General features: G+C 54.5%; 1 protein-coding gene across 1 annotated transcript; it reads left to right on the top strand.

The window, feature by feature from the left end:
- Positions 1–2482: 2482 nt before the first annotated feature.
- LOC103610657 (voltage-dependent calcium channel gamma-4 subunit) lies at positions 2483–12301 on the top strand (the record flags this gene model as incomplete). The annotated part of the gene is made up of 3 exons (XM_008594775.1): positions 2483–2566; positions 7935–8075; positions 11775–12301. Coding segments are annotated over 3 exons (752 nt in total), but the record flags the coding sequence as incomplete, so codon positions are not given.
- Positions 12302–12306: the final 5 nt, after the last annotated feature.

Raw genomic sequence — 12306 nt, forward strand, 5'->3', positions numbered from 1 at the left:
GGCAGTCCCTTATAAAATTAAACATGCAGCTATCATATGACCCAGCAATTGCACTCCTGGGTATTTATCCCAGAGAAATGAAAACGTATGTTCACCCCAAAACCTGTACATGAATGCTTGAAGCAGCGTTATTAGTAATAGCTGGAAACAACAGGGGTCCTTCAGTGGGTGACTGATTAAACAAACAATGCCATGCAATGCTGCTCAGCAATAAAATGGAACAAATCATTGACACGACAGCTCAGATGAATCTCGAGAGAATTATGCTGAGTGAAAACAGCCAGTCCCCAAAGGTTACACGCTGTATGATTCCATTTGTCGAGCATTCTTGAAATGACAAAACTGTAGAAATGGAGAACGTATTAGTGGCTGCCTTGGGTCAAGGAGGGGGTGGGGCAGGAGGGAGGTGGGCGTGGCTACAAAGGGCCAATAAGAGGATTCCTTGTGGGGGTGGCATGTTCTGTTTCTTTACTGTATTAATGTCAGTGTCCTGGCCATGACATTGTACTATATAGTTTTGCCAGATGTTACCATTGGGGCGAACTGAGTAAGGGGTACTTGGATGTTTCAGTATTATTTCTTATAACTGCATGTAAATCTACATTTATCTCAAGATAAAATTTAATTTCAAAAATAGGGGCGGGGTAACCCCACATGTATGTATGTACACGAAGATGTGAGAAGGTACACAGCAAACGTTAACAGTCTTCCTCTGAAGAACGAATTTGAAAAGAGAGTATTTACTTTTTCTTTTTCAACCTCTTATTATTGGACTTTTTTCAACAAGTAAGTGTGACTTGGTGATTTTGTTTCAACCCATAAAATGGGAAAAGAAAAAAAAAAAAAGGTGTAGGGAGGGAGGGCAGAGTGCTCCCCCTAGCCCATGCACATCTGGGAAGATGCTTATTCCAGATCTCCATGACAACGTGACTCTGGGGCCAGGAGTGAGCCTCTGTGCCCCCCGCCCTCACCAGCCACCCTGCGACCAGCCTGCCCCCGTCCTCTTTCCTCTTGCTCACAAACCCTCAAGCCCTGTGGTTCTCCACCGACTCAGCCACTCCCAAAAGAGCAAGGACACGTCAAGGAGAGAGGGGCGATTTCTGGGTCCAGTAGCAGCGACCCTGCCCTGAGCCGTCACCGTGGGCCAGGAATCACTCTAAGTGCCTTTCAAGGGCTGTCTCATGTAGTTCTCCTATGAGCCCTGGGAGAGGAGGGCTGTGGTTATGCCCACTCTACAGATGAAGAGACTGAGGGGTTTACTGTGTTGCCCATGCTAGACCTGCATAGAGAACATCGTGGAAGCATATCCTACCTCTGAGCCCCTTGCTCGGTCACCCCACCATCCCTGACCAAGCCCTGCCCTCCTGCCACTGGCCCCTGAGGCCCGTGGGGCTACAGGAAGCAGGGCTGTTCCTGAACACCCCAGCTCTTTGGAGGGAGCGGCTGAAGGGTCCCAGCAGAGCGGAGGGGCAGCTGGCCACCAGCTCCCTGGTGACTGGGGGAAGAGCAGTGTTCTCCCGCTTATCAGGGACCCTCCCATTTGGAAGTACCAAGAGATGGATGTGTGTCTGGCACAGCCCCTGCTTGCAAGACTCTGCTTCCCACCGACCATGAAGTCAGGCTGAGCTGCTGGAGGCCAGCGGGACACTTGGCAGCACCTGCGGAGAAAGAATTGGCCCCAGTTGGAAACATGGGGGCCACATAGGGGTGTCAGGATGAGATGGCTCTTGTTGGCTGCAGGAGTGGGGAGGCTGGCACAGGCAGGGCATGACAGTGACACCCTGTGCATCCCCCTCTCCACTGGCGTCTAGTTCTGTAGTGGGCATTTCCAGACTGCAGGGGAGCAGAGGATTGGGATAGCTGGATGGAAGATTCTGGAAGGAAGGACAGGAGATGGCCTCAGTCCTTCTGGAAGTTTTTCTTGCCCCCCGTTCTCTTCCTCCAATCACTTTGAGTGAGGGGATTGGAACTTGCAACTGTGCACAGCTGAGGCATGTCTCTTAGGAGGGATTTGTGTAACTGTGTGTTTGAGAGAGGGGGAAAGACACAGACAGGCAGACCCCACCCCCACCCTTGCCTTTGCACGACTCACTCCTCTGCCTGGCAAATTCTTTGTCATTTTTCAAGAGGTGCCTTTAGAGTTCCCTTGGGTGGGGACATCCTCCATCTTGCTTGCCCAAAGCAGTTCTGCTCAGCTCCTCTTGTCCCAGCAGAGTTAGAAATGGTGTGTCCTTTCACTCTCACAGGTGTGCAGACTTGGGCCGTAAATGATACGGTCGTCTTTGGGGCACTTGTCTCACTGTGCGGTGTTCTCTGTGCATGTGTCCACGCCCCCAGCAGGCTGGGGACGCTGGAGCCAGCCTTTCTTCTTCCTCTGTCCCCAGGGCCTGCACGGAGCCTTTCACACACGTGGTGTCTGGAATGAATGGATGCGTGAACCCATAGAACATTTACAACGGTCCTTTCTCCTTTTTCCCTCCAGGCATCTATAAAGGGCACTGCTTCCGGATCAATCACTTCCCAGAGGACAATGATTACGACCACGACAGCTCCGAGTATCTCCTTCGTGAGTGTCGAGAATCCTCTGCTTCCTTTGCGCGTGGAGTGGGAGCGGGTGGTCCTGGGCGACTAGAGGCAAGATGGACCCTGCGGGGGTGGAGGGGCTGCTTCTCTCTGGATGCTCTGGCCACTCCCTTTGTGATTCAGAAACTGTGAGTTCAGAAAGTGGAGTTTTGTTCACCGCTGCCCTGACACGCTGGGTGTCCCAGTGGAGTTACTTGGCTGATAGGCCATGCCCTGGGGAGACTAAGGCCAGAGCAGAGAGGATGCTGGGAGTGGCCTCCTCAGCTCCCTGGGGCTGCCGGGCGTGCCTAGTTTCAGAGGAGCTGATTGGCTGGAGCTGAGGCTGGGGTAAGGGAGGTGAAAGATGTGGGCTCTGCCCAGGCTGAGCATCCCTGAGGAGTGCAGCCCCCAAGCACATTGCCCTGCCAGGGCTGCACCTGCCCACCCCTCCCCTGCACACTCCCCAGCATTCTATTTTTGAAAAATCAGATCGTCACACTCTGAGATAGCCTCATGGGGTGTGGGCAGCCTAAGGGAGAAGACTAAGAGGGTGCTAGGGGCAGCCTTTGATACGTGGGCCTTAAGTCTTTTCAGTACCAACTGCTGGAGCTACCGCCTTTAACCATGGGCTGCCCTTGGGCCCCTGCCCCAGCCTGGGTCCTGTGGCTGAGCAGGGCCCCCAGCTGGAGCCCTGAAGTCGCAGCACATGCAGATCCTCAAAGGACAAACCCAGTCCCATGCTCTGAACCCAGATCTCATCCCTGATCCTGGGAGTACCTCCCTGGGAGGAAAGAGGAAGCCACAGCCAGGGAGGAGCCTGGAAATGGAAAAAACAGCACCATTTTGAAGTCATTTTCCCCTTTCGTGTTAGCCAAGACACACGAAGAGTTGCTCACAGCAGCACACCTAGAGCTCAGGCCCAGCCTCATTTAGGGAGAATCGATATGAACACCCTTGGAGGAAACACAATTCACTCTGCACCTGCTTATGGATCGTTTTCTCTAAGGGAAAGGATTTTGATTCAGAGTTATCTGGAGAAATAGAATAGCGTGCAGTTCTCTTGGAGCCTGGGGCAGTGTCAGGCTGCCCTGACCAGGCCCAGAACCTGAAATAATTTGGCCAGAGCTCTGCCTCCCATCCCTCCTTCTTTGCCTCCCCCTCCTCCTCCTGCCTGTCCTCTGATTCTGGTCACAGGGGGCCCACAGTGAAACAAGCAAGGAGATTCCCATGGGGCTGCCCTGGATAGTTGTGCAGGTTGCACAGTGCACAACTTGATGGATGTCACTTGCATAGATTATGGTATGAATGACATCCCTCGAGTTTTGCAGTGCATGGCCTGCACAGCCATCTACAGTGGCCCTTGATGTCAGCCCAGCTGGGATGGCTCAATTGAAAATCAACCCTAACTCAGAATCTGCCCTTCTCTGCCCAACCCAGGGCATTCAGGTGGTTCTTCAGGCTCTGAGAGCAGATTTGTCCCATTGCCCAGTCTTGGGACTGTGAGGAGGAAGGTCCTGGAAAGACAAACCATTCCCTCCGAATTTCCCGCTTGAACTCGCCTGAGGTTTCGGTCATTGGTGCTGGCTGTTCTCTACTTTCCCGTCCCTGTCCCACTCATGGTCCAAGAACTCTGAGATCTCTTTCTGGGTTGGCCTCATGATGCATCAACCCAGCCCATGTGGCTTCCTGAGGTCCTGGCAGGAAGCAGATATTACGCTCAGACGGGAGGGAATGAAGGGTGTTTAAGAAAGGCCCATTTCTCCGAGGTGTGGACAGAGTTAGGGGAAACCTACAAGGTCTGGTGAGCACCGGGGCCCTTACACTGCTGGGCTGGAACAGGTGGGGGAAGCAGGTGAGGGGACCTGGACAAGGGGAGCTGTAAGGACAGGGCCGCCTGGCAGAAGCTGCGGCCCTTACGAAGGAATGCAGCGTCCTTGCCCCACAGCCTGCAGGAAGGAAGCCAGGGGAATAACTCCCTCGCCGACACCCTGCTCCAACAGCCAGAGTCAGGGAGCCCGAGGATCCAGTCCACACAGTCTCCCAGGGCCCAGGGCAGGATGGAGAAGGTGCAACAGGGGTCTAGAGCAGCAAACAAAGAATGTGTCCAGCCGGCTTCAGCCCTGCTGCTGCGGGTCCTCGAACTCCACCGGCAGGGCCCCGGGGGAGGGCGCCAGGGCAAGGAGGGCCTCAGAGTGACTTTCCCAGATGAAGCGATGGTGACAGCACAGCAGCAATTAAAGCTCATTTGGGAAGGACGTGTTCTCCTTAAGCGTACGCGGTGGGGAGACCTGCCAGGTTTATTAACAAGCCTAGAGACGCCCATGGAAGAGAGGGGCTGACGACGGCTTTCGGGTTTGTGATCTCCACCTGCTAATGTGTTGGGGGGTGCGGGGACAGAGCTGACTTCCCAACAGGGAGGTGTTTTTCCGCTCAGTGGCTGCAGAAACAGGGATATTTGGCCCTGAAAACCAAGCTCTGCATGTGTCTTTGATCATCCTTTACCTCCAGAGTGCAGGTGCCTGTGAGCTTAGAGCCAGAGGGAGTGATCAATTTTCAGGGACGAGCCAAGGTCACAGTCACCACGACCATCCAGTCCATTTCCCAGGCCATCCTGATTCCCAATATTTAGTCTTCTGGTCTCTGTCCAGACTACTGATCCCAAAATAAGTAGAAGCACAGGAGCAAGGTCTCCGGGACTGATGTTTGCAGGAGGTGAGGGTTCCTGAAAATTCATTTATTCCCTCATTTAACAAAATGTTACTGTGGTTTGCTAGGTGCCGGCCATTGTATTAGGCACATAGGATACAGCAGGGAACAAAACAGCCTGCCCTTCTGGTGCCAACATTCTGGTGGAGAACAGGTATTTTGGAGAAGGTAGCAGAAGGTTCCATGGTGGGGCTGCCTGCAAGGGAGTCTTCAGGGCAGCTCAGCCATCCAGCGTGGAGCAGGTCCGAGGAATGCTGCTCACACCCAGCCTTCGACAGTTCAGGAAGGAAGTCAACCCCCAGCCATGCGTTCTCAGAAGCTGGGTTCATATTCTGAGTTAGATCACTGTGGCAGAGCCTCCGGAAGGCCTGTGAGCTCCTGTGATGCCCCTGCTGGTTTGCAGATCCACAGCCCAAGATGTGCAAGGGTCACTGCCCACACCCTGCTTGCCGTCTCTTCCATGGCCCTGCTGGGCCCAGAGATTCCCGCCCAATTTGCCCCGGGCCAGGTGGATCATTTCTGTGCAAAGCCACAGAGTGCTGGTGTCAGGGCTGCTGGGAATCCACAGTGTGCCTGAGGGTGAGTTAGCAGGAGGTGTCTGTCCCCCAGGCAGATGCAGATCTGTGCCAGGGCTTGGTGTGGCCAACAAGATAGGAGCTGGAATTCAGTTGTGCTCATCCCTCAGCCACCTGCCCTGTGAGTGGCCCAACCTGTATCACTGTCCTTGGCAACCCCTGCTGTCATCTGCACATCAGAGCTCAGGAATGAGTCTGTGTGGCAAGGGGACAGGTGCTCGCATGACTTACCCGGGCAGGATGGATGGCTGAGCCAGGTCCGGGCCCCAGGTGACTTTAGAGGAACTGGGCTCCCTTCTTTCTGGCCCCTCTGACTCATTTGCAGAACGAGGGCATTTGAGGAAAGGATGGGGGGCGGTCCTGATCCTGACTCTTCTGGCCAGAGCAGCTCAGAGGCACATTTCAGAAGCACACAGGAAACCTCCTCCCAGAGCCTGCGGCTGCAAGAAAACAGGAATTGGGAAGGAGGAGGTGCCAGAGAGAGGAACTTCATTTCATGTCCCCAAACAATCCCCTCTCTGTGAAGCAAGAGACACACACTGGTGGGTTTACAAAAAAGGAGACAAATGCCGCCTTCAGAGGCTGAAAGGCCCGAAACCAGCTCAGCTTGCTCAGGAGGCTGGTGCCTGCCAGTGCTCCCTGACTCGCTGTCCCCTGCTGGGGCCACCAAAGGTCCACACAGCTGGGATTTCTACTGGCCTGGGAGACCCGCAGGCACGTTGGGAAGGCCAAGCTCTAGGCCTCTCCTCATGACCCCATCCTTTCTTCTGACCTTCCTGCTGCCCCAGACGCTGAAGGAGAGGGACCCTAAGCCCCTACTATGTGCTTTATGTTTTCTTGCAACAACTCTGTGGGGTGGTGCATTTGTTTCCTAGGGCTGCCGTAACAGTTTATCACAAACCGGGTGGCTTAAAACAACAGAAGTTTACTCTCTCACAGTGCGGAGGCCAGAAGTCCAAGATCAAGTGTTGGTGGGACCCTGCCCCTCCAAAAGCTACAGGGAGGGCCTTCTCTTGCCTCTTGCAGCTCTGGTGGCTGTCAGCACTCCTTGGCTTGTGGCAGCATTGCTGCAGTCTCTGCCTCTGTCCTCACATGTCCTCCTCCTTGGTGTGTCTCCTCCTGTTCTAAGGACACTTGTCATTAGATTTAGGGCCCACCAGGATGATCTCATCCTGAGATCCTTAATCACATCTGCAAAGACCCTTTTCCCAAGTGAGATCACATGCACAGGTCCTAGGAATTAGTACACGGACATTTCTTTGGGGAGGGCCCCACAATTCAACTCCCTGCAGTAGGTATTACTGCTATCCCTGGGCTGTAAAAGAAGGGACTGAGGTGGTCACCCTGCCAGTCAGTGGCAGAACAAGGGTACAGAGGTGGTTCTGTTGGACCTCATGGTCCACAGGCATCCTGCTCCACCCAGCCGCCACCTCCTCTGTGACCTCAGGCAAGTCATGAGCTTCTGCGTCCTCATCTGTTGCCTGGGGTCATGGTGATGATGGTGATGATGAATATAAAGAATGTCACTTAGGAAGCACACACGATGGCCAGGCCCTGTGCTAAGCACCTTGTATGAACAAAACCAATCACAGGATGTTGGTTCTATGATGAGCCTCATTCTGCAGATGGGGATACTGCGTCTTAGGGAGACAAAGGACTTGACCAAGGCCACACAGCCAGCATGTCACAGAGCAGGGCCCACACTCACACCCACCTAATGCCAAAGCCTGTGCCCTCAGCCACTGATCAGGGCTGTCTTCTGGAGGTGTCATGGAGACCGCATCCATGAAGGGGCTTAGCAGGCCATGAGGTGTCCAAATGTGATGCAGGCCTGTGTTTTCATGGCTGTGACTGTGGCCTCCCCAGAGCCACTGAAGGACTCTGCTCCCTTCTGAAGTGTGACCCACACCCAGGGAGAGGCTAAGCGAGATGCAAGCAGATGTGACTCAAGGCCTCTCCAGGTCCTGATGGGGATCTTCAAGTCCTGGAGGAAGGTTCTGAGCTGCAGGGCTCCTGGGAGGTGTCTGTGGCCATGGCTGGGAGGGCGGCTGGTCTCACTGTCTGCTCTGCTTTGTCCCCTGCCTGGCCCAGGCATCGTGCGAGCCTCCAGTGTCTTCCCCATCCTCAGCACCATCCTGCTCCTGCTGGGAGGGCTCTGCATTGGCGCAGGGAGGATCTACAGCCGCAAGAACAACATCGTGCTCAGTGCCGGCATCCTCTTTGTGGCTGCAGGTGAGCCACCCATCGATGCTGCCCCAGTGGTGCCAGCGCACGGGGACACGGTGGTGTGTGTAGTCACGTGGTCCCCACTGCCAGGGAGCATGCATCCTGGTAGGAGGGCGGACCATACAATCGCCATGAGTAATTAAAACTCCAGGGTTTCAGGGGCTGGGGGGTGGGAGGAGTGGGGAGCAGCTGCTTAACAGGGTTTCATTTCGGGGAGAGGGAAATATTTTGGAACTAGACAGAGGAGGTGGTCGTACAACATCGTGAGTGTGCAAATGCCACTGAGGGGCACATTTCAAAGTGGTTCATTTTATGTTGTGTGAATTGTACCTTCACCAAAACAACAACAAAGTCCAGGTGTGCAAAGCACCACAAAGGGTGGGGAGGGGGTGCTGGGTGCTTTACAAGCCTGTGACAGGAACCTGGTTTCCCCGGGCAGAGGCCGGCAGCCCTGCATCATGACCCCCCTGGCTGCGAGCAGAGTGGCAATGCTCAGAGCCACGCCCCCAGCTCCAGAAAGCGCTGCCACAGAGGTGTGGGTGACAGCAACAGACCCCCTGCCTGACAGATCCCAGGGGTTGAACACCATCAGCTCCTCTGAGCCTCAGTAGAGACAACTAGATGTGCGCCTTGCCACTGCAGGCATGGCAGAGACCACGGCCGCAAGTGGGTCTCCCAGCTGGTTCGTGGCCGGTTAGAGCGTAGTCCAGCGGGGGTCCCGGCTGCTGGGGGAGTGTGGCGGGGCACCCAGGTCAGAGCTCTTGTCTAACTCCTGCAGGGTCAGTGCTCGGGTGGCAGCACCCTCCAGGTGCCTGGCAGCCCCCATGGAGCTCAGATAAAGGTGCCGCAGGGGTCCCTGAGGGACAGAAGGAGCTGCCTGGCTTCTTAGGCCTCATTCCAGACACTAAGTGCATATAATTCTTTCCTAAATTCTTATTGTAGCTCTCTGCACCGTCCTAACAGTGAGTTTGCTTTCAAAGCATCTTTTTTTTTTTTTTTTTGTCCTTTTTGAGACCGGCCGCACCGCGCTCAGCCAGTGAGCGCACCGGTCATCCCTATATAGGATCCGAACCTGCGGCGGGAGCGCTGCTGCGCTCCCAGCGCCACACTCTCCTGAGTGCGCCACGGGGTCGGCCCTCAAAACATCTTTTTATCTTACTCTAGACTCTCCAGCCCAGGCCTCCACATCCTAAAAGGTCCAGTGGCACCAGTGGTGGTGATCATGGTGGTACCGGTACTGCTGGTGGCTGTTCCCACTTTGCTGAGGACAGGACAGGCCTAGCACCCTGCTTGGCCCACGCAGGTCCCCATCCTCACCCCCACCTTGTGTTCCCCTCATGACTTCTTATGGAGAAGGAAGGTGACTTCTGTTCACATCGTGGAACCGAGGGTCATAGTAAAGAAGGGACTGGCTCTGCGTCTTGTGCTTTCTTCTGCTCCCTTGGCTTTCATTTTCTCCCAGTGCAGTGTGTGTGTGTGTGTGTGTGCAGGATGCGTGTGTGTGCCTGTGCACCTGTGTGTGTGTTGGGACAGGGAGCCTGTGTTAAGGGTTTCCTAGGAAGACGCATGGACCTACCTCCTGGCCACATCCTCGTGTCCTTCCCTTCTTTCTCCTTCCTGTCCCTTCTCTTCACTTCAGCCCAGAGCAGGGGCAGCGGTGAGAGGAGGGACACATCCCATGCCCCCACCAGGGTCCTTTAAGCAGTCAGATTTCACTAGGTGTCAACCATTAAGGAGGTCCCTGCTGTGACCTTTGCAGACTATCCTGGAGCTTCCTTCCCCAAGGCAGGGAGAGCAGACCTGCACTACCACTAGCCACCACATACTAAGTGCTAGCCACAGTGCCAGGAGGCTCAGGTGGCCTCCCTGAAGTCACACAGTGGGAAAGACATCAGCTATGCCCAGGGCTGTCAACCTCCAAACCACCACAAGCTGCCCCCTGCAGCTGCCTGTGCCCCCAGGAAGAGACATTTCAAAGGCAGGTCCAGGTGCTCCATGTCACCAGAGAGCCCAGCCAGAGAGGAGACGGACGAGGCTGGTAAGAAGGAGGCAATGGGCAGGCAGCCGAGGGACGCTGGTTTATTCCCCGGCTCCTGGAGCTTTGACCATGGGCCGAGCTCAGCGCGTGTGTAGAGCCTGGCTCCAGACCATTCTAGTCCTAGCAGGGAGGGGAGACAGGCCCATGGAGAACCCGAGGAGGAAGGTGGCAGGCGCCACAGCAGAGGTCAGATCGGAAGCTGGCAGAGTCGGAAGAAGATGCAGTAACTTCTCTGGGGACTGGAATGGGTTGTGGTTTAAGGTGCATTCCTGTGACTCGTGCTGACTACAGGGTGGGGAAGGAAGACAGAGCTAGGGAAACAGAGGAGGGCAGAAAGGGAGAGCCCTGAGAGGGTGAAAATCCATGTCGCTGAGGGTTCTTACGGAACAGACAAGGACTCAAAACCCAGACCGACTTGCTCCAGGCAGGATCGCTGTCCCCTCGGCAGAAGGTATTCTAACCTTTCCATGCTGGGATCAGTGCAGCAGGAAATGGACAAAGCACATGAACCGTGCATAGACAGTACAATGTGTCATCTTTCAGCAAAACCCAGTGGGTCATCACAGAACGTAGAGCAGGCTCACGTGTGCCAGGCCCTGTTGTAAGTGTTTTATATGGATTAGCTCACTTAATCCTCACATCAGCCCTGTTTTTCTCACTATTACACGTGAGGATACCAAGGCACGGGGAGCGTGAGTGATTTGCGCAGTTACACACTGGTGGTAGAGCTGGAACTCAGACCCAGGCAGCTCGGCTCTGCTCAGCCTCACTTGTTAGCAGAGAGACTCCCATGAACACAGCAATGAGGGGCCAGTTTCACCTCCCAGACTGGCAAAGATCCAGAAGTTCGATAATACTCATTAGAGGCTGTTGGGACAGTTTGTACTTCTATGGAGTGCCCTTGGGCGGTGACTCCAAATTTAAAACACGAAACACAACATGATGTCCTGAATGGATCCAGGGACAGGAAAAGGCCATTCGTGAAAAAGCTGGTGAAATCCAAGCAAAGTCTGGAGTTTTGTTAATAGTCATTTACTAGGTTGGCTTCTGAGTCGTGACAAACGTTCCATGGTAACGAAAGATGTCAGTATCCAGGGAAACCGGGGGACTGGGTGAGGAGTGTGGGAACTCTCTGGACTGTCTTGGCAACTTCAGTAAGTGAAAAAATTATTTCCAAAATAAATGTTTAGGTTTTTCAGTGCACGTGCCCAGTGACTCGGCAGTTTTCACTGTAAGGAATTTGTGCCACGGTTGCATTTACGTGTGTGCACGAGGCTGTTAGAACGACGGGGGCATCTCTTCAGGTCCCAGTAGGGAGCCGTCTCTCGGATGCACTGTTAAATGAGAAACCAAGGGCCAAAGAGTATTGAGCAAAGAAGAAAATAGTTTTGTGTGTATGTTAGGGAGATTCTCTCTGGTAGGACATGACGAAGAAGGTAATAGCAGCTGCCTTCAGGAGGGGAACTGGGCTGCTAAGACTGTTTTACTGTGTACCTCATTGCAACTTTATGTGGCCCATTCGAAATTAATTACTTAAAAGAAAAGTTAGCAACCAGGATAAAGAAATGCTCTTCAAGGAGCCACCTGCTCCCTGTCCCATCAGTGCAGCCGCAGGTCTAACCCCTGCCTCTCTCCCTCCCCGGCCTCTCTCCCCGCTTCCCTTTCAGGCCTCAGCAACATCATAGGCATCATCGTCTACATTTCCAGCAACACGGGCGACCCAAGTGACAAGCGTGACGAAGACAAAAAGAACCATTACAACTACGGCTGGTCTTTTTACTTTGGAGCCCTGTCTTTCATTGTGGCCGAGACCGTGGGCGTCCTGGCTGTAAACATTTACATTGAGAGAAATAAAGAGTTGAGGTTTAAGACCAAACGGGAATTCCTTAAGGCCTCTTCCTCCTCCCCTTACGCCAGGATGCCGAGCTACAGGTACCGGCGACGGCGCTCGGGGTCCAGCTCCAGGTCCACGGAGGCCTCGCCCTCCAGGGACGCGTCTCCCGTGGGCCTGAAGATCACCGGAGCCATCCCCATGGGCGAGCTGTCCATGTACACGCTGTCCAGGGAGCCCCTGAAGGTGAGCACGGCCGCCAGCTACAGCCCCGAGCGGGATGCCGGCTTCCTGCAGGTGCACGACTTCTTCCAGCAGGACCTGAAGGAGGGCTTCCACGTGGGCGTGCTCAGCCGCCGCACCACGCC

Source organism: Galeopterus variegatus, unplaced genomic scaffold (assembly GCF_000696425.1).
Source record: "Galeopterus variegatus unplaced genomic scaffold, G_variegatus-3.0.2 Scaffold11524, whole genome shotgun sequence".
Lineage (NCBI taxonomy): Eukaryota > Metazoa > Chordata > Mammalia > Dermoptera > Cynocephalidae > Galeopterus > Galeopterus variegatus.